The sequence below is a fragment of the Manacus candei genome, unplaced genomic scaffold (assembly GCF_025592945.1).
Source record: "Manacus candei isolate 608988 ecotype Guabito, Panama unplaced genomic scaffold, ASM2559294v1 h1tg000014l, whole genome shotgun sequence".
Taxonomy (NCBI): Eukaryota; Metazoa; Chordata; class Aves; order Passeriformes; family Pipridae; genus Manacus; species Manacus candei.
Genome location: NW_026138062.1, coordinates 44,437,999 through 44,458,830, shown reverse-complemented (window position 1 = coordinate 44,458,830; position 20,832 = coordinate 44,437,999). Strand labels below are relative to the sequence as shown.

The 20,832-nt window shown below is 47.2% G+C and overlaps 2 protein-coding genes across 2 annotated transcripts in view; both read right to left on the bottom strand.

The window, feature by feature from the left end:
• Positions 1-6,135: 6,135 nt before the first annotated feature.
• On the bottom strand, positions 6,136-8,612 carry LOC127467218 (ankyrin repeat domain-containing protein 26-like). The gene is made up of 3 exons (XM_051778916.1): positions 8,316-8,612; positions 7,848-7,962; positions 6,136-6,867 (listed from the first exon to the last, which is right to left on the bottom strand). The coding sequence occupies exons 1-3, from the start codon at positions 8,423-8,425 to the stop codon at positions 6,136-6,138; spliced, it is 957 nt and encodes a 318-aa protein (XP_051634876.1). The 5' UTR covers positions 8,426-8,612.
• Positions 8,613-13,041: 4,429 nt separating this feature from the next.
• LOC127467217 (uncharacterized) overlaps positions 13,042-20,832 on the bottom strand; it is a 136,524-nt gene continuing 128,733 nt past the window's right edge. The window contains exons 16-22 of the mRNA XM_051778914.1: positions 17,379-17,440; positions 17,181-17,258; positions 16,327-16,479; positions 15,146-15,309; positions 14,866-14,956; positions 14,163-14,234; positions 13,042-13,674 (exon numbers count right to left, since the gene is read on the bottom strand). Of these exons, the coding sequence (XP_051634874.1) occupies positions 14,184-14,234; positions 14,866-14,956; positions 15,146-15,309; positions 16,327-16,479; positions 17,181-17,258; positions 17,379-17,440 (599 nt within the window). The 3' untranslated portion in view covers positions 13,042-13,674; positions 14,163-14,183. The remainder of the gene's footprint in view (positions 13,675-14,162; positions 14,235-14,865; positions 14,957-15,145; positions 15,310-16,326; positions 16,480-17,180; positions 17,259-17,378; positions 17,441-20,832) is intronic.

Genomic DNA, 20,832 nt, shown 5'->3' with positions numbered 1-20,832 from the left:
ACATCATGTCAGGTTTAGTAGTCCTAATGTTGGAGCAAATGTGTAAGTAACAATTTGATTAGATAATATTGATGATTTTTCTTAAATATGTTTCTCACCATTACAGGAAAATTTTTACAAAAGTATTAGTACACAGGCAAGTATTGGTCAACAGGTATAGATAAGGATCTCGCAGAATCCATAGTATCCAAAAGGATCCCTTTCATTAAGACTCTATTATGGTATCCAAAACAATTACAGCATTGTATTTTTGTTTTGTATACCATAATTCTCTAATTTGGAGAAAACTTACTTTAACAATGGTTTTTACATTCCTTTCTATTGAATTTTCATTTTCTAAGTTTTTCTTAATCTAATGGTTAGGCCTCCGTTCTTACTGACCCTGAGATTAGTTCAGTTGGTTAGAGCATGGTGCTAGTAACACCAAGGTTGTGGGACTGATCCCCATATAAGCCATTCACTTAAGAGCTGGACTCAATGATTCTTGTGGGTTCCTCCCAACTCAGAATATTCTTTGTGAAATATTTTTATTTTTATTAGCATTTATTACTGGTTTTCTGCAGCTTGTTATTCTTAATCTTGCATTTTATTCCTAACCAAAACCCTGTTTACTAAAGAATTAAAACATGCTAGCAAAAATAATCATGTTTATATCATAACCAACATATAAAACCTCTTTCTAAGCAATAACAGAACTGCTGTATGTCAGCATATCTGCCATGCAACTCCCTCATAAAAACAATTTTCTTAGCCCTAATTTTTTCCCAATTTGCATTTCTAAGAAGCTAAACTCCTCAGTAAAACCCCATTTACCATAACTGACTACTTGAAGTACTCAATGATTTCCAACTTTTTCCCCCTAAAGTACTAGACTTGGTTTCCTGCTTTCACCATTATGACTCTACATGAAATCCACAGTCATACATGTTTCAACAGAAGTCTCATGTCACATCTGTTGACATAGAATTTGAAGTGATCTCAGACTGGGAACTAGGCACTGCTGGCAGCTTTAGTGGGTTGAGGTGCTGGTTCATTGCTATCATGAGATTACCAGGCAAAAACTGAAAATCTCAGAGCTCCCAGGCTGTAAAGCCTAACTAATCAAATGTAAGCACTTCTCTTGTTGTACCTCCTTAATTTGACAAGTCTTTCTTCTTTTAGGAGATCAAACAATGACCAGATAAACCATCATCCCTGACAGACAATAACATCAAATAGCTTCAGAGAAGCCCCAATGAAGAAAAACTGTTTTTTTTTGATTTCAGGCTTTTTGATGTCTGTTGCTTCCTGCATGTGGTTTTAATGCACTAGAAAGTATCTATTAAGTAATAGTTATGTTGGCATCAGTTCCTCTAAATTATTACAGGATCCTAGGCTGACTAAATGAGGAGAATGACAAGTCCAATTGGGAGAGATTTCAAGCATGGAGGGACATCTACAGAGCTTAAATGGACTGTTAACTTATTGGACTGACTGTTATTCCTCAGTTCATTAGTGGTTTATATCAAGTTTAATGTACCCCCATATTATTCTCCTCTATCCCTCAGACTTTCCCGCCAAAAGTTGCTTACCACCCTGTCCTCCCCTGCTTTCCCGCTCCTCTGTCACTGATTGGTTGGAGTTTGCCGCAGTGCAGAGTGAGCTACCATTGGTCCCTTCCCCTGGATACCCAGGAGTTACACCCACCTTTCCCCTGTCTCCCAATCCTGTCTCACCCTGAGTTGTCAGTCCCATGCTCCTCCCCAGTTCTGAATCCTCCCCTCAGACTTACCCTATGTAAGTCCCTGTGTTCTCTCAATAAATCGGCATTGCACCCAGACCCTGTCAGCTGCGTCTGAACCCTTTGTGTGGTGCCGTGTCCCTATCCCTTTTTCCCCTCGGGCCATGGCAACTGAACAGGAGGAGAGACACCAGTTAATATCTTTTTTATTTCCAAGATCAAAGCTGTTGCCTCCCATGCCAGTACCAAAGAGTGACAAAACCAAATGAACTTCAGCTTGCATTCCTGATTAATTACAGCGTTGTGTATGTTCCTAAACTATACCATCATGACATTGATCCACCTCATCCTGGCAAAACTTCCAAAAGAAATGCCTTTTGAAATGCCTTTTATAACTGATTCATATATGCTATATTTTGACTTCTCAAACTTTTTCCAAGTTATATTTGTTGAACAACATATTTAAAAATTCTGGTGCACTAAATTCTAATCTAACAACCAAATAATTAACATCAGCCAAATCTTTATCATTTTAATCTGCTAAGACCATGACTTCATTACTATATTAGCTTTGCTTTCTACTTTGTTGCCAGCCAAAACCAATTCCAGTTAACAATGCCAGCTTAATTTTCCCATGCAGTTAACATGCTCTGCTGCAGAAAGGTGCTACACTTCTGTGAGTAACAGGCCCAACTTCAGGGGATCCTGACAATAATTCCATTATATCAAGAAGCTAGTTTTAATGAAAGGGATTTTTCAAAGTCAGCTTCTTTTCTGTCTGTATTTCTGTCAACCTAAAAAAAAAATCTTTGTAAGTTAATGCATCAAGCGACACATATTGAGAGCACCAGTATGAAACAAAATGATCTGATTTTCATTATTTGGAAACCTTAATCTCTATGCAATCAATCAGAAGAAAAAGCATAATTTAAAACTACATTATTCTAGCTGCTACAAAGCTTCTTATTTGTAATGCAATAGTTTATTTCTCACTATAGACAGTAGAAGTCCACATGCAGTCTTGTGAGTGTGTGGTTTCTGGCTATGTTGAGTTCTTGCCAAAGAGACAATTTAATTACTGATAACAGACCTGCAAATTAGCAGTGGCCACTCAGAATGTGACTACAGTTACAGGAGATGGTTTCTATGGGATCTTCCCATTAGCAAGGGAAGAACCAGAAGCCCATAACCTGTGATACAAAACTTGTAGTTTTATTCTTTTGTGTAGCAGACACCTAATACATTCACCTGTGGCATTTTGCTGGCATGACCTCATAATATATGCAATATCTACCTATCTCTTTTTGTCTGAGAAGTATTTACCTTTAAGCATCCAGCAAGAAAATTTCTTTCAGTGGTCCTCCAAACACACTATGGATGCAGTATGTTCTGGTTTCCCTTTAGTACTGAGTGTTTTCCACTAATCACCGGGGTGCAATCGTTTTTTTGCATTCCTGTCAGAATTCTGAGGTACCTCATTGTTAGTGAGACTTCCAGAGTCACTTTGAGTATACAGTGTTGCTTCCATTGCTTTCAGTAATTTCTGCAAAAGATGTAATTTGACACATAATTCTAGAAATATCTAGGTTGGAAGGGACCTCTGGAGCTCATCTGGGCTTACCCACAACTCAGAGGACTAGACTCAAAGTTGTCAGGGCCTTGTCATGTTGAGCTTTGGATTCTTCCAATGACAGAGCTCCCTTGGTCTCTCAGCACCCATCCTAGTGCCACACAACACTCATGGTGAGCATTTTTTCCTTATACTGGTTCAGAGTTTCTCATGTTCAACTCTTGACCATTGCCTCCTGCCCTTCCACTGCACACCTCTGAGGTAAAATTGTCCTTATGAAAGTGAACAACTGCAACTAAATCAACCTTCAGCTTCCTTTGCTCCAGGCTAAACATACCCAGTTCTCATTAGTCGTACCCCTCTCCAGCTAGTGGTCCCTCCTGTGCTCTCTGCAGTTTGTTGATCTCTGTTGTGCACCAGAGACTCCAAAACTGGACAGTGTAGTTCAGGTTTAGCTGTCTTCTTCCCTACCATCGATGTAAACCCTCAGAAGTTAAGTGTAGGGAATCCCAACTTGTTTTGATATCACCTTTGTAGAGCACACAACACCATGGGGCTCTGCACCTGTTGGGTTTTGTCTAAAGAGGGAAGGGGTTTAGGATAAAAGGTTACAACTTCAAGCCTGGAAGTGCTTAACATCATACATGAAAATCTTACAGACAAGTGCCTTCAGGACTAGTGGATCAGACAAACAGAGTAGGACTGAAACTGTTAGAAGCAGCTTTGATAGAAGAAGAAAACAGAAAGTCATTAGGATATTCAGATTGTGGAAGATTTGTAAAACATGAAAGCCATGTCCACATGCTGATACCTGTCAAGAGTACAGAGGTCAAAAGTTAAAAGCTGTAAGATTAATCAAGATGTCTTTTCTGTAGGCAGAAGACAGCTGGTAAGTAACTCTGGCCTCCCTGCTGAACACTGGACTCACTGCTGTGCACGTCAACCTGCTACTGAAAGATTCATGAGCCATTTCTCCACCAGACAGAGGAGACTCCATGTTCCACCTGCAGGCATGGGGAACTAGGCGAGTGGTCCAGGCTGCAGCTGAGCCCTGCAAACCAACTGGAAAATTCAGAAATGAATCAGAGCATTTTGGTCAGCTCAGGTGCAGCAGGAGGTACTCAAGGATGGCAGCTCCATCCTAGGAACATCCTCACCCAGCTGAGGACCTGCAAAGGAGCTAGACTACGCTAAAGCATTTCCTATTGCAGGCTGTCAATGGGGGTGTATTTGTAGCTGCTGTCTAAAACCTACTGTCACAGAAGGGGTATGCATATCAGAGTTACACCGTTCTCTTTTGTTCTGATCCAGTTATTTTACCATGGTAGCCAATGAAAAGAAAATTAACCCTACCCTAGTCAAAACCATTGCAGTCACACACAGATAAAATTTTAAAACATGTTTTCGTGCTGCTGTAATTTTCCTTTTGTTTTTTAAGTAATATGATTGAACATTTCTTACCCTCAAAATCAACCATATACAGAACATATAACAGAAGTAACTCACTATGTAAAAATGAAAATACAGCAACTGACAATAAACCAGGATGTTAGTCCAAACTGTCTGACTACGACTGACAGAACACACTTTGGAAAGGTTAATTTTCTTCTACATCATGAGATGAAAACTAGTTGTCATCATTGTCCTGCAAGCCATCCACTATGATTTCTATTTCATAAGGATGCAATTATTGTGAAAGGTTAAGTCCCCTCTACAAGATGCTTGAATTCATTGAAGGGCCATTAAAATTTAACAGCTTCACATCACAGAGGTCTTGATGATTTTTCTGCCTTTTGGTTTCAGTTAATATGGCCTCAATGACCTCAACTTCCATTTAAATGTCAGATTAAGATTAGATCTCCAGCATGGCTAAATTCTGACAACCCACTTTGATGTGAAACTATACAGCTAGGCTGACATGGCCCACACTCAGGAGTATATTTTATCTTTCCAAGTATCCAGAAAAGTAGATAGCTTTGCCTAGAAACACAAATAATGGAAACGTATTCAGGACAGGAATCCTAGATGACAGTTGTTCAGCTCAGAAAACAGCAACACTGCAGAGAGCAGCATCTTTGACAGAGTATTCTTTTCCTGTGTTAGGTGATAAGGCAGAGTAATTTGACTCCTTTTACACTCTATGCTTTTATCAGTTTAGTTTGCAAATCTTCACAGGAGTGCTAGTTTTGGCTCGGACAGAGTTAATTTCTTCACAGTAGCTTGTGCAAGCCTGTGTTTTAGATTTGTGCTGTCATAAGACAACATATACCCCTTTCATATACCTGTATCAGTGGTGATCTCTTATATTTGTCACGAGGATTTAGCTTGCAATTCTTGCCTACTAGAAACGCTAGAAAAAAGGACTCCAACAAACCAATGGTGATAGGACTCCCCAACCCATATTCCACAATAGCCTTTTTTATGTTTTTTAACATCGGGTATGAGATAGGCCTCCATTTGGGGGCCTTCCCCTCGTCATAATACACGGGAAATGCTCGTAAAAACTCCGTGTCCTTCGCGCTCGCCGCCTCCTTCCTGAAGGCCTTCCAGATGTCTGCTGCTGTAACTGGCCTTTCAGGGGAGCGTGGCGCCCAGGCACAGTCTGACATCAGATAGCAGCAGGCGGGGTAGACCTCGGTGTCGAGTGGCCTGTGGGCACGGCCATCTTGGCAGAAGTATGACCTGGTCCTCGCCCTTGCCCCGCCCGCTGCTTCCTGTCCCTTCCGGGAGGGTGACACGTCGGGGGAGGAGACGGGACTGGCAGAGGTGGGCGTGCTGGAGGGCGTGTCGGAGGAAGGGCTTCGCGCGTGCGTGGGTGGGAATGGAGGCAGCCTCGAGGGTGGAGCTACAGGGGCCCGCCTCCTTTTTTCCCGCGCTGGTCTCTCCCGTGGTTCCCCTTCCCTCCTTCCATTCGCGCGTTCCCTGGGCCTCTCTTCCTCGACGCCATTTCGCCTTTGACGCAGCGAACTTCGCGCCCTCCCGCCATTTTGGGTGTCTGAGTCCACTGTCTCCCTCCCGCCATTTTGTATGTCCTGCCGACTGGTATTCTTGTCTGCATGTTCTGTGTCTCGTCCGGTGTGCTCGGTGTCCTTACTGGAGCTTTCAACGTCCATTGATGAGGAACTTCTTCAGTCACCAGTGCCGTCGCCGCGTGCGGTCGGGCTGTGCAGGGCGACCCAGACCATCTCTCGGCATTCGGTAGCCTCAGCCTGGGTTCAGCAGACACAGGAGATGCCCGGCAGACTCTGACGAGTCCCTGGCGGGGAGGGGGAGGGGGTGTAGAGAGAGGATGGGTCGATCTGAAAGGCGAGAGCCGAGTGGTAGCTGCGCTTCGCAGCCCCCGACGGTCCAAGCCAGAGAAGCGCTGCTGATCCCATCGCGGCGGAGTCAGCAATGACGGCCAGCAAGGGTCTGGCGCAATGTCTGCGCCATGCTCAAGTAACAGCTCCACTAGAGATTTGCTAGACATCAGGACAGCAAAGTGAAGGGCGGTGTTACCAGTAGCAGCTCTGTGGTCATGGTTGGCACCATGCTCCAGCAGAATAGCCACACAATCTCTGTGCTGGTGCTGTACTGCCTGGAAACAAGACACAAAGGAGGAATGCCACGGCACGAGGACGGGCGCAGAATGGAGCGCAGTTGGGGGGTTATTTGTGTCGTAGAGCTCCCCCGAGCGCTCTGCTCCCCGTTTCCCGACGGTTCACATACACATGATCTTAAGTCCGGTAACAATGAGAAAGTAACTCGCTTTTGTAACCTTGGCGATCTTTTAGGGGAAAGGGGTTCGCCATTGATGTTAGTACTTGAGCGACAGCTGGATGTCCAATGACACCCCTTTCCACACCTGCGGCATAGGGTTTGAGGCAGATCAGGTGTGGATGATGACAATTTAGGGCAGTGCTTTTTAAAATGCCCTTTTTCCCCACATTCAAAACAATGCTGAGGCCCTGTAAAAGCGGCAGCCAATAGACGTGCCTTATGGGAATTAGAACCAATGTTTTTACAGGCATCTATCATTTCCAGCAGAGTGGGATTTTTCAATAACTTTAAAGCCTTTTGGCAGTCCTCATTGGCCTTTTCGATGACCAATTTGCTAAAAAGAATTTCCTGGCACTCTTTCTGAGGAACTTGCCTACTGATCGCCTCCTTCAGCCGGGTTATGAAATCAACAAACGGTTCTTTAGGCCCCTGATTAATCAATGTGAAAGAAGGTGTCTGCGCGTACACTTCAGCCACTTTCTTCATGGCCTCTAACGCCAATTCTTTCGTTATTTCTAATAATTTAGGGTCGAATCTAGCTTGATCCCCTCTGCTGGAATAATCGCCTTCCCCATAAAGCATGTCTATTGCTTGCCTAGGGGGGATTCCTCTCGTCTCCATTTTATCATTAACAAAGGACACAATCTTTTTCTTCCACTCGGCCTTAAAGACCGAGGCTTGCACTGTTGTAAACAGCCCCCTGATCACGGCCCTGATGTCAAAGGGAATAAGAGTATACGCTGGTGCTGTAGTTCAAGCATCTTCAATCATAAGACAACATATGCTCCTTTCACATACCAGCATCAGTGGTGATCTCTTATATTTGTCCCGACGATTTAGCTTGCAATTCTTGCCTGCTAGAAATCGAACAACATCTGCATGGCCATTTATGCAAGCAAGATGCAGAGGTGTCCTAGAAATTAAACATACACAATTGTCCCGGTTTAAGCCCAGCTGACAATTAAGCCCCACACAGCTACTTGCTCACACCCTCTCCCTCCCCGCCCCAGTGAAACAGGGAGGAGAATCAAAAGTAAAACCTATAATAACAATTAAATTAAAATAGAGTAATAATTAAAACAAAAGAAATAAAATAAATAATACTAAGGGATGCTAGATGCTGTCTGTTCCACTGATGGTAATCTTTGTTGCTGCTTAGGCTTGAAAGTACATAAAGTACATCCATCAGAAAACCACCCTGACTTTAGATAATTTTGACAAATTCCACATTTTGCAAAAGGTGGAGGCTTTGCTGTTTGTCCTTACAGCTTGTCTGCGTTGCGCCTGTTGACCAGGAACTTCTTCAACCACCAGTGCCGCCGCAGCTGGTCCAGGTCGCCGCGGGCGGCCGCGCTGTGCAGGTCGACCCAGGCCATCTCTCGGCGTTCGGCGGCCTCGGCCTGGGTTCAACAGACACAGGAGATGCCCGGCAGACTCTGCCGAGTCCCGGGCGGGGAGGGGGATGGGGTGTGGAGAGAGGATGGGTCGATTCGAAAGGCGAGAGCCGAGTGGTAGCTGCGCTTCGCAGCCCCCGACGGTCCAAGCCAGAGAAGCGCTGCTGATCCCATCACGGCGGAGTCAGCAATGACGGCCAGCAAGGGTCTGGTGCAATGTCTGCACCATGCTCAAGTAACAGCTCCACTAGAGATTTGCTAGACATCAGGACAGCAAAGTGAAGGACAGTAGCAGTTCTGTGGTCATGGTTGGCACCATGTTCCAGTTGAATAGCCACACAATCCGGAGCCCTGCCCTCTTCCAAATAGATAGGGAAAGCTTTTAAAAAGTCAGTGTTGTTTGCATGCACAGCCTCTTCCCTGAAGGCTTTCCAAATGTTAGGCAGTTTGGACTGCCTCTCAGGGGAGCACTGCGCGTGGTCTGTGTCCAAATCTGGGTAGCGGGAGGCAGGGTGGTATAGGCCCTATGGGCGCGGTCATGTTGTCGGAAGCCGGCCTTGACCTTTGCCCTGACCCCGCCCCTCGCTACCCTTCCGTCTTTTGAGGATGACCTCTCAAGTGAGGAGGCGGAACTGGAGGGAGAGGGCGTGCATGTGGGCGTGTCGGGGGAGGGATCCCTGACGTGTGCAGGTGGAGGCGGAGACGGCCTGGAGGGTGGTACCAAGGGGAGCCGCCCCCTCTTTTCCCACGCTGATGACTCCCGCGGCGCCCTTTCCCGCCTTCGCTCCGCATGTTTTCTGTCTCCCTCCTCCTCGATGCCATTTTGAGCACGCCGTGATGACTTTCTTCCCCTCCCGCCATCTTGTGTCGTTTTCAGTGTGTTGGTTGTCTCTGGGAGGCTGCTATTCATGCTCATCATTTGGTGCTGTAGCACCATCAGAACAAGCCTCCATGCTATTAACGCCTCCTTTGCCGTCCAGTCCCCCCAGTCATTCTTTCGCCACAGGCTGTAGCCGATAGCTTGCCATTGATCTACGGAGGTGCCATCTGCAAGCTTGTGACCTTTACAGTCCAGCCACTTGGCAAGTGCCTTTGCAGACTTCTTATCTAGGGGGTGACCGTGTTCGATAATAAAGTCTTTGAGGCACCTATAGACAAATTTCTGGAAGGTTGACAGCGAGAGTCCCATCTTGGTGTTATTCGGATCTCTGCGTCAGTCCTTGGTGGTATAAATCCTCCCTTTTTTGTTTTTTGTGGGGCTGTGGGTTTTGGGGTGGGATAAGGACTGTCCCCAGCTGCTCACTCCCCCGGTGCGTCGACCCGTGCGACTTCAAAGCCCACAGTCGTCCATCCATCTGGGGAGGACCGGTGGGACGATCACCGCTCCTGGTGACGCCTAAGCCCAAGTGAGGACACAGAAGTTCTCTCAATGTGAGAGCCCTTCAACTGTGCCCCACGTTGGGCACCACTTGCCACGGTCCAAGGGGGAAAGGGAATAGGACGCGTCACTACACAAAGGGTTCGGACACAGGTGAAGGGTCTGGAAGCAATGCCGATTTATTGAGAGAACACAGGGACTTAAATAGGGTAGGTCTGAGGGGAGGATTCAGAACTGGGGAGGAGCATGGGACTGACAACTCAGGGAGAGATAGGATTGGGAGACAGGGGAAAGGTGGGTGTAACTCCTGGGTCTCTAGGGGAAAGGACCAATGGTAGCTCACTCTGCACTGCGGCAAACTCCAACCAATCAGTGACAGAGGAGCGGGAAAGCAGGGGAGGACAGGGTGGAAAACAACTTTTGGCGGGAAAGTCTGAGGGAGAAAGGGGGATAACATGGGGATATATTAAATTTCATATAAATCCAACAATAAACTGGGGTAAAACAGACAGTCCAGGGGATTAATAGTCCATTTAGTTTCCATAAATGTCCCTCCATGCTTTAAATCTCTCCCAATCAGTCTTGTTGTCCTCCTCAATGCCCGGTAGACTCTGCCGAGTCCCGGGCAGGGAGGGGGAGGGGTGTAGAGAGAGGATGGGTCGATTCGAAAGGCGAGAGCCGAGTGGTAGCTGCGCTTCGCAGCCCCCGACGGTCCAAGCCAGAGAAGCGCTGCTGATCCCATCGCGGCAGAGTCAGCAATGACGGCCAGCAAGGGTCTGGCGCAATGTCTGCGCCATGCTCAAGTAACAGCTCCACTAGAGATTTGCTAGACATCAGGACAGCAAAGTGAAGGGCGGGTTACCAGTAGCAGTTCTGTGGTCATGGTTGGCACCATGCTCCAGCAGAACAGCCACACAATCTCTGTGCTGGTGCTGTACTGCCTGGAAACAAGACACAAAGGAGGAATGCCACGGCACGAGGACGGGCGCAGAATGGAGCGCAGTTGGGGGGTTATTTGTGTCGTAGAGCTCCCCCGAGCGCTCTGCTCCCCGTTTCCCGACGGTTCACATACACATGATCTTAAGTCCGGTAACAATGAGAAAGTAACTCGCTTTTGTAACCTTGGCGATCTTTTAGGGGAAAGGGGTTCGCCATTGATGTTAGTACTTGAGCGACAGCTGGATGTCCAATGACACCCCTTTCCACACCTGCGGCATAGGGTTTGAGGCAGATCAGGTGTGGATGATGACAATTTAGGGCAGTGCTTTTTAAAATGCCCTTTTTCCCCACATTCAAAACAATGCTGAGGCCCTGTAAAAGCGGCAGCCAATAGACGTGCCTTATGGGAATTAGAACCAATGTTTTTACAGGCATCTATCATTTCCAGCAGAGTGGGATTTTTCAATAACTTTAAAGCCTTTTGGCAGTCCTCATTGGCCTTTTCGATGACCAATTTGCTAAAAAGAATTTCCTGGCACTCTTTCTGAGGAACTTGCCTACTGATCGCCTCCTTCAGCCGGGTTATGAAATCAACAAACGGTTCTTTAGGCCCCTGATTAATCAATGTGAAAGAAGGTGTCTGCGCGTACACTTCAGCCACTTTCTTCACGGCCTCTAACGCCAATTCTTTCGTTATTTCTAATAATTTAGGGTCGAATCTAGCTTGATCCCCTCTGCTGGAATAATCGCCTTCCCCATAAAGCATGTCTATTGCTTGCCTAGGGGGGATTCCTCTCGTCTCCATTTTATCATTAACAAAGGACACAATCTTTTTCTTCCACTCGGCCTTAAAGACCGAGGCTTGCACTGTTGTAAACAGCCCCCTGATCACGGCCCTGATGTCAAAGGGAATAAGAGTATACGCTGGTGCTGTAGTTCAAGCATCTTCAATCATAAGACAACATATGCTCCTTTCACATACCAGCATCAGTGGTGATCTCTTATATTTGTCCCGACGATTTAGCTTGCAATTCTTGCCTGCTAGAAATCGAACAACATCTGCATGGCCATTTATGCAAGCAAGATGCAGAGGTGTCCTAGAAATTAAACATACACAATTGTCCTGGTTTAAGCCCAGCTGACAATTAAGCCCCACACAGCTACTTGCTCACACCCTCTCCCTCCCCGCCCCAGTGAAACAGGGAGGAGAATCAAAAGTAAAACCTATAATAACAATTAAATTAAAATAGAGTAATAATTAAAACAAAAGAAATAAAATAAATAATACTAAGGGATGCTAGATGCTGTCTGTTCCACTGATGGTAATCTTTGTTGCTGCTTAGGCTTGAAAGTACATAAAGTACATCCATCAGAAAACCACCCTGACTTTAGATAATTTTGACAAATTCCACATTTTGCAAAAGGTGGAGGCTTTGCTGTTTGTCCTTACAACTTGTCTGCGTTGCGCCTGTTGACCAGGAACTTCTTCAGCCACCAGTGCCACCGCAGCTGGTCCAGGTTGCCGCGGGCGGCCGCGCTGTGCAGGTCGACCCAGGCCATCTCTCGGCGTTCGGCGGCCTCGGCCTGGGTTCAGCAGACACAGGAGATGCCCGGCAGACTCTGCCGAGTCCCGGGCGGGGAGGGGGATGGGGTGTGGAGAGAGGATGGGTCGATTTGAAAGGCGAGAGCCGAGTGGTAGCTGCGCTTCGCAGCCCCCGACGGTCCAAGCCAGAGAAGTGCTGCTGATCCCGTCGCGGCGGAGTCAGCAATGACGGCCAGCAAGGGTCTGGCGCAATGTCTGCACCATGCTCAAGTAACAGCTCCACTAGAGATTTGCTAGACATCAGGACAGCAAAGTGAAGGACAGTAGCAGTTCTGTGGTCATGGTTGGCACCATGCTCCAGTAGAATAGCCACACAATCCGGAGCCTTGCCCTCTTCCAAATAGATAGGGAAAGCTTTTAAAAAGTCAGTGTTGTTTGCATGCACAGCCTCTTCCCTGAAGGCTTTCCAAATGTTAGGCAGTTTGGACTGCCTCTCAGGGGAGCACTAACATTGCTAAAACATTATGTGTAAAAAACATAATTTAAATACTTCTATTTGGCCATATATTTTTTAAATGTTTATTTATCTAAGTTCTGCTGTGAAGGTTTAGCCTCATATGATTTAAGACAATTGTCTTTTCTGGGCCATCCATGGAAGTCTCTTGGCAATTCCCAGTGTTTCGTCACGACCTGGCATCAATACTCCATCTCAAAACCTGTCATCAACAGGATGATGCTGAATCATCACTGCTCAATAATACATGTTGTGGGTCCTTCTGGGCTAACCCATGAAAGATGAGAGGCATGCAAGCAGCATCACCCTTCAGCTCAGTGCATCACTCTTATACCAGCAGCAGCCAAGGCCAGACCTATCATTAAGCTGTGGTGCATCCAGAATGATTGCTGCCAGATGCTTTGTGCTCTGCTTTGGACTATCTGAGTGTGAAAGGTCTCTACAGCCTTCCAAAGCTTTACACAAAATGTCCAGTTCTTTTGCATTTCTTACTGCCTCTTGCTGCTATTTAGGCAATATGGAATGTGGCGACTTGGTACTTCATTTCCTCACATTATAGACAAATTAGTCTGTTCTAGGAGTAGGGGTGTTCTAGGGGTGGGAATGTTCTAGGGGTGAGGGTGGACTCAGTCCCTGCTGGTGCCATCCATGCTGAGTCAGAGCTGTCCCTGAGCCACAGCTCCACTGCTTCCCACTTGAGAGTAAGGGACTCTCTCTGCCCTAGTATCGAGGTCTTAAGGGGTAGGAGAGCTCGTCTTGCTCCCTTGGCATGATTCTCAGCTCCAGAGTACCCCTCTCCATGTAGTTTGCCTCGGAGTCTGCGCTGAAATGGCCCAAGGACTGCTGGGTTAATTACACTGGAGAGATCTGGATCCCTTTCCCCCCATGGTGAGGGGCGCATCAGTTCTAGTTCCATTTCCATCTGAGGAACCATTTCCAATGGTTTAATGTGGATGGGGGGGGGACTCCAGCGCCAGGGGTTTCTTCAGGTCCTGAGCCTGGAGAGGAGAGGTGCTCTCCCCTCCCCCCACTCAAGTGGTCCCATGGCAGGCACAGAGACAGCACACCGGCGTGGAGAGGAGGCAAGAGAGAGTTATTGTTGGGGATGTTACATTTATAGGGTTAGGAAGATTCACAGGGTAACCAATTACAGGTCGCAGGAAGAGGTTAACGACCAATAGGAAGGGGTTAAAAGGGGCCAATGAGAACACCTCAGGATATCTTCTCAGGACATTCCTGCAGGGGATAACACTTGTCGTGGGGGGTCTTGGGAAGAAGAAAGCACGAGCCAACAAAGAGACTACAAAAAGCCATTTTGAAGCATGTTTAAACCACAGTTACTGACACAGAGAGATGGCTGTCTTTCTTATGGCAGCTTGGGCCTTCCTCCTCTGTGAATGATGGAACACTTGCATGTCTGTGGGAGAGAAAGAGTTGGCAGCAGCTGTGAGGGTGGACAGGATAGCAAGAATAGAAAATATTCCCTTGCAACTGCCCCCTGTGCTCTGTAAAACGTGGAAGGTGGCTGGAGCAGTTATGTGCCAAGAAAGTCTCCTGCATGGAGAAAAGGTCCAACTGCCCTCTGGGGAAAGAACCTTTTCCTAACATCTGAAGTAAACCTCCCCTGACACAGCTTCATGCCATTCCTCCAGGAAGAAGTGCTCAGCATCACCAGAGCCCATGGAAAGCCCACAAGCAAAGGTACCAAATCCCTCTACTGTAGGACTGTCTGAAGTGCTGTCTGAGGCCTCAACCTCCCGACTGGTCTAAAGCAGAAAACACTGAAACCTGGTAATGCACTAATACTTAAGTGCATTACTGTCAACCCCTAACACAGACAGCAATAAGTAGGATTTGGTTTAGTCTCACGGCACAACTCAAAATGCCAGAAAGCTGAGGAACAGACAGGACTTTCAGGGCAGTCTACAGTCAGTAGAAAGAGGAACTGATCTCTCCTAGACTCTCTCTAGGGAAAGCTCATCGTAAAATTTCCCCGCCTGAATGTGGAACTAGGCTCCGTGGGTCATGAAAGGGAAGGCCCCGAGTACCTTTTGGGCTTGCCTGAACTTCTCAATTATTGCAATGGTTTGGGCTTGTTGCTGGACTGTGGCTTCCAGCCTGGCGTACTCAACTTCGAGACTGAAAAAGAAGTACAGGCCTTATGACAGAAGTCCACAAGAGCACAAATCCCAAAGGAACAGTGTGAAAGAACCTCATCTAAAATAAAAGCATCTTTGAAAATCATGTAGTAGTATCTCACTGGGATACAAGTAAGTCCCGTTGTTTTTACACAATCACAAAAAGTGAAGCTTTGCTCCACTGTCTTACCAGTGAATGCGTTCTCGCAGCTGGCCGATAGCTGCAGGTAAAGACACGTTGCATGAAGGAGGAAGGCCTTGCAGGTTCCTGGAAGTTGTTATTTCCTTCTCCTTTGGGGCACTCTTCAATGACGCAGCAAAACATTCCTTCTGGATATGATGCTCTTTTGGTTCCTGCAGATGCCAAACCCCAACAAGAATCCTCAGTAGACGGCTTACGTTTGTTCAAAACAAGTGGGCTGCTTTGACACTGATGAAAACTCTCAAAACCTGTGTTACTTCTTCCTCTTTTATACTGGGCCCTCTCCTATGCCTACGCTGATTTCTTAGAGCATTTCCTATGGGCTGCCACAACATTTCTCTCCTTTCTCAAGGACTCCAAACACAAGTTGTAGTGCGTTGGTGGTGTCGTGGTTTAGGAATGGTACTCCCCAGTTTAGTGCTCCCATTGAGACTCTCCAAGCCACAGTGCTGCTCACTGGCTCGCCACTCTCCCTCCCCCCTGTGGCAGGATGGAGAACCGGAGGCACAAAAGGGAAAGATTATGGCTACTTCTTTTCCAGCTACATCATCTCCCTTCTTTTCCGGTCTGTTATAATATGTTGATTTCAAAGGAGCAAAATGTAGCTTCTGATTGGGCCCTACACCAAGAACACCACCCCCTCGGGGGTTACCACTTTTCTAACTCCAGGGCAAAACACTTTTTTACCCCACGACAACAACTTCAAGGCTGTGTTCTCTCCCTGTCCTTCTATGGACTTCTTCTCTCCCCTGGCAGGGGCCCCACAGCATGTCTGTGAGAATGTGTTACCTCTTCTTGCAACAGTGGAGTTAGCTTCTTAAACAGACAGGCAGAGAAATACAGACAGTGCTTTTCATGGGAAATAATCTCCCCCCATGCTGGGCCTTTCCTAGCAGCCAAAACTTCCCTGAGCAAAAATTCTTTTATCCTCCTCGAGTAAATCTTCCGCATATAATTTTTCGGTCCCTGCACCATCTTAGTGCAGCCCTCCACTGTCACTTCAAGTCGTGCCAACAGGCAGACACCAAAGGCAGCAGTGCTGTTCCTTCCCAGCACAGCTAGCTGCACACTGAACCACCTTGTGTTCTTCTCAAGGAAGAATCACTTCCCTGCTCTAGTGCGCTACAAAGAAGGCCTTGAGCCCTGCCAAGAGACAGGCTTTCCCATACCTTAGCTTCAGACCTCTCCAGTTTCTCCTGCATCAGCGGTTTCTCTTCCTTCAGGTCCTTGCTGTGGGTCTTCATAGCTCCAAGTGAAGGTTCTGCCAGGGAGTTCTTTTTGAGAACTTCATCAGGCTTCTCCAGCAGCTGCCTGACTAATGGCTAAAGAAATAGTGTTCCATGAGCATGGAGAAATCGGTAAGAACATGACAACACAAGAGATGCTTTTACTGATGGGATTATATAATTAGATTGGTCATCAGGTTGGCCAGCAGGTCGAGGGAGGCAATTCTCCCTTTCTACTCCGATCTCATGAGACTCCCCTTGGAGTCCTGCGTCCAGCTCCGCGGCCCCCAGCACAAGCAAGACATGGATGAAGGAATGCCACAAAGATGTTTGGAGGGCTGGAACAGCTCTCCCATGAAAAAGTCTGAGAGACTTGGGATTTTTCAGCCTGAGAAAAGCAGGCTCGGGGCAGAACTTACTGCTGTCTTTCGTGTAAACAGAGGGAGAGATATTTTTACCAAGGCCTGTAGCAACAGAAGAAGAGGCAATCATTTAAAATGAAAAGAGGGTAGATTTAGATGGGACATAAGGGATAAATTGTTTGCAAGGACTGTGGTGGGACACTGGACCCGGTTGTGGAAGTGTTCAAAGTGAAGCTGGATGGGACTTGGAGCAAGGCTTATTCCAGCCCTTCTGCTTCAGAATGCAAACAAAATGAGGTCCGAAGTATAGCACAGGTCCAGACTCAATCACCTCCTCTCAGCAGTTTTTCAAAATGAATTCTGTACTCAGAACACCTCTGCTTACACTGACAGGCTCTATTTAGGGATATCTGCTTCTCCCTCTATTAGAGTCACCTGTTTGTCCAGCTGAGAATCTGTTTGACTTGACGAATCAGATCTTAGCTGAAGATCTCCTGCCTCTAGTGTAGGAACCTAAATGAGCAAGAAAACAGAGACACAGTGGAGAAACGAATGCTCGTCAAGACTGCAGCATCACACTACATCTGACTTCAGCCAAAGGCAATGCAATTCATCTGGAACAGAGCTAAGTACCTTATTCTTAGAAGAAGGGTCAAAATATTCCTTCTGCTCTGCTCCGGCTGGTGGCACGATACCTAGAAAAAAGGGAAAAAGTGGGTTGTTACTCTGAGTCCTTATTTCACTCTCCTTCTCCTCAGCCATGTCACCCCAGAGAAACTGACAAAGGTAACCATTTAGTCCCTCTGAAATTACCTTTGCCGTGCTCCACTGCAACAGAGCGCGCATCCAAACTTTTGCCCACAGCAGCAGGAAGCAGCACACTTTCTGCTGGATCTTCAGAATCAGTCTGTGTAATGGAAAAGACACATATGAGAACGGGCAAAGGCTCCTTCTCAACCCACTTCCACACACAGCACTTCAGCTTCACCCAACTGGCCTAACAAGCGGGATCAGGTGGCAGAAGCAACAAACAAGGCAAACACAGCCAGCACGTTCGGCATCTCTCTTGAGCAGGGCTTTCCAAAGGGGATGAAGTACTCCTGCCCAATCCAGAGAGAACCTAGGCAGGAGAAATACATCTCTAGACAGTAGGTTATTTGACAATAATGGATCCAGGGAAGCAGGCTATGAGGTGGAAAACAGCAATCCTCACTGTACCAGTCTTAGAGGATTTCAGAGGACTGCAAGCAGCAAGAAGCTTTACTGCTTTGTTCTAGAAATCCAGCTTAGAGGTCAGCTGCAAGGAGACCCAGGACATTAGCTTGACCTCACTTTGTCCCTGCACTAACTGAACACTTTGTCTGCAGCACTGGCATGTCCAGGTCCAAGGTGCAAGCGTGTGGCAAAAGCAGCAGCAAAGGGAAAGGAGCCCAGACGCCATTGATCCAGCGGGACCTCGCTGCCTCCTCCAGAGCAGGTACCTCAGAATCCCAGGGGGAGTCATTGTCTTCCTTCTGCTCTTCTTCTGCTGCTGGCAAGACCCCTAACAAAGGATAACAGCTTGGTCATTACTCTGACGGCTTATTTCACTCTGCTTTCTCCCCAGCCATGTCACCCCAGAGAACTTTACAAAGGTAACCATTTAGTCCCTCTGAAATTACTTTTGCCGTGCTCCACTGCAACAGAGCGCGCATCCAAACTCTTGCACACTGCAGCACGAAGTGTCAAGTTGGTCGACACTTTCCCTTGACCTTTGGAATCAGTCTGTGTAAAGGAAAAGACATGTCTGAGAACTGGCAAAGGCTCCTTCTCAACCCACTTCCACGCACAACACTTCTGCTTTAGCCAAAAGGCCTAATGAGCACGTTCAGGTGAAGGAAGCAACAAAAGAGGCAAACACAGCCAGCACGTTCGGCATCTCTCTTGAGCAGGGCTTTCCAAAGGGGATGAAGTACTCCTGCCCAATGCAGAGGGAACCTAGGCAGGAGAAATACATCTCTAGAACGTATTTCATAAGGGAACCATTTGACATTAATGGATCCAGGGAAGCAGGCTGGGGGGTGGAAAACACAATCCCCACAATGCCAGTCTTGTAAGATTTCAGAGGACTGCAAGCAGCAAGAAGTTTTACTGCTTTGCTCCAGAAATCCAGCTGGGAGGTCAGCTGCAAGGACATTAGCTTGACCTCACTTTGTCCCAGCACTAACTGAACACTTTGTCTGCAGCACTGGCATGTCCAGGTTCAAGGTGCAAGCGTGTGGCAAAAGCAGCAGCAAAGGGAAAGGAGCCCAGACGCCATGGATCCAGAAGTAACTCATTGCCCCCTCCAAAACAGTTACCTCCAAAAGCCAGGAAATGTCTTCATCTCCCCAGGAAAAGTCATTGTTATCCTTCTGCTCTTCTGCTGCCGCTGGCAAGACCCCTAAAAAAAGACATAAAAGGCATGTCATTACTCTGAGGGCTTATTTCACTCTGCTTTCTCCCCAGCCATGTCACCCCACTTTACAAAGGTAACCATTTAGTCCCTCTGAAATTACCTTTGCCGTGCTCCACTGCAACAGAGCGCGCATCCAAACTCTTGTCCACTGCAGCAGGAAGTGTCAAGTTGGTCGACACTTTCCCTTGACCTTTGGAATCAGTCTGTGTAATGGAAAAGACACATCTGAGAACTGGCAAAGGCTCCTTTTCAACCCACTTCCACGCACAACACTTCTGCTTTAGCCAAAAGGCCTAATGAGCATGTTCAGGTGACGGAAGCATTAAATAAGGCAAACACAGCCAGCAGGTTCGGCATCTCTCTTGAGCAGGGCTTTCCAAAGGGGATGAAGTACTCCTGCCCAATGCAGAGAGAACCTAGGCAGGAGAAATACATCTCCAGACTGTAGGTCATAAGGGAACCATTTGACATTAATGGATCCAGGGAAGCAGGCTATGAGGTGGAAAACACAATCCCCACAGTGCCAGTCTTGTAGGATTTCAGAGGACTGCAAGCAGCAAGAAGCTTTACTGCTTTGCTCTAGAAATCCAGCTGGGAGGTCAGCTGCAAGGACATTAGCTTGACCTCACTTTGTCCCAGCACTAACTGAACCGTTTGTCTGCAGCACTGGCATGGTGAGGCCCAAAGTGCAAGCGTGTGGCAAAAGCAGCAGCAAAGGGAAAGGAGCCCAGACGCCATGGATCCAGAAGAAACTCATTGCCCCCTCCAGAACAGCTACCTCCAAAAGCCAGGAAATGTCTTCATCTCCCCAGGAAAAGTCATTGTTATCCTTCTGCTCTTCTGCTGCTGCTGGCAAGACCCCTAACAAAAGACGTAAAAGGTATGTCATTACTCTGAGGGCTTATTTCACTCTGCTTTCTCCCCAGCCATGTCACCCCACTTTACAAAGAGAGAACTTTACAAAGGTAACCATTTAGTCCCTCTGAAATTACCTTTGCCGTGCTCCACTGCAACAGAGCGCGCATCCAAACTCTTGCCCGCTGCAGCACGAAGTGTCAAGTTGGTCGACACTTTCCCTTGACCTTTGGAATCAGTCTGTGTAAAGGAAAAGACATGTCTGAGAACTGGCAAAGGCTCTTCTCAACCCACTTCCACACACAGCACTTCAGCTTCAGTCAACAGGCCTAACGAGCGGGATCAGGTGGCGGAAGCAACAAATAAGGCAAACACAGCCAGCACGTTCGGCATCTCTCTTGAGCAGGGCTTTCCAAAGGGGATGAAGTACTCCTGCCCAATCCAGAGAGAACCGAGGCAGGAGAAATATACCTCTAGAAAGTAGGTTATTTGACATTAATGGATCCAGGGAAGCAGGCTATGAGGTGGAAAACACAATCCTCACAATGCAAGTCTTGGAGGATTTCAGAGGACTGCAAGCAGCAAGAAACTTTACTGCTTTGTTCAAGAAATCCAGCTGGGAGGTCAGCTGCAAGGAGTCCCAGGACATTAGCCTGACCTCACTTTGTCCCTGCACTAACTGAACACTTTGTCTGCAGCACTGGCATGTCCAGGTCCAAGGTGCAAGTGAGTGGCAAAAGCAGCAGCAAAGGGAAAGGAGCCCAGACGCCACTGATCCAGCAGGACCTCACTGCC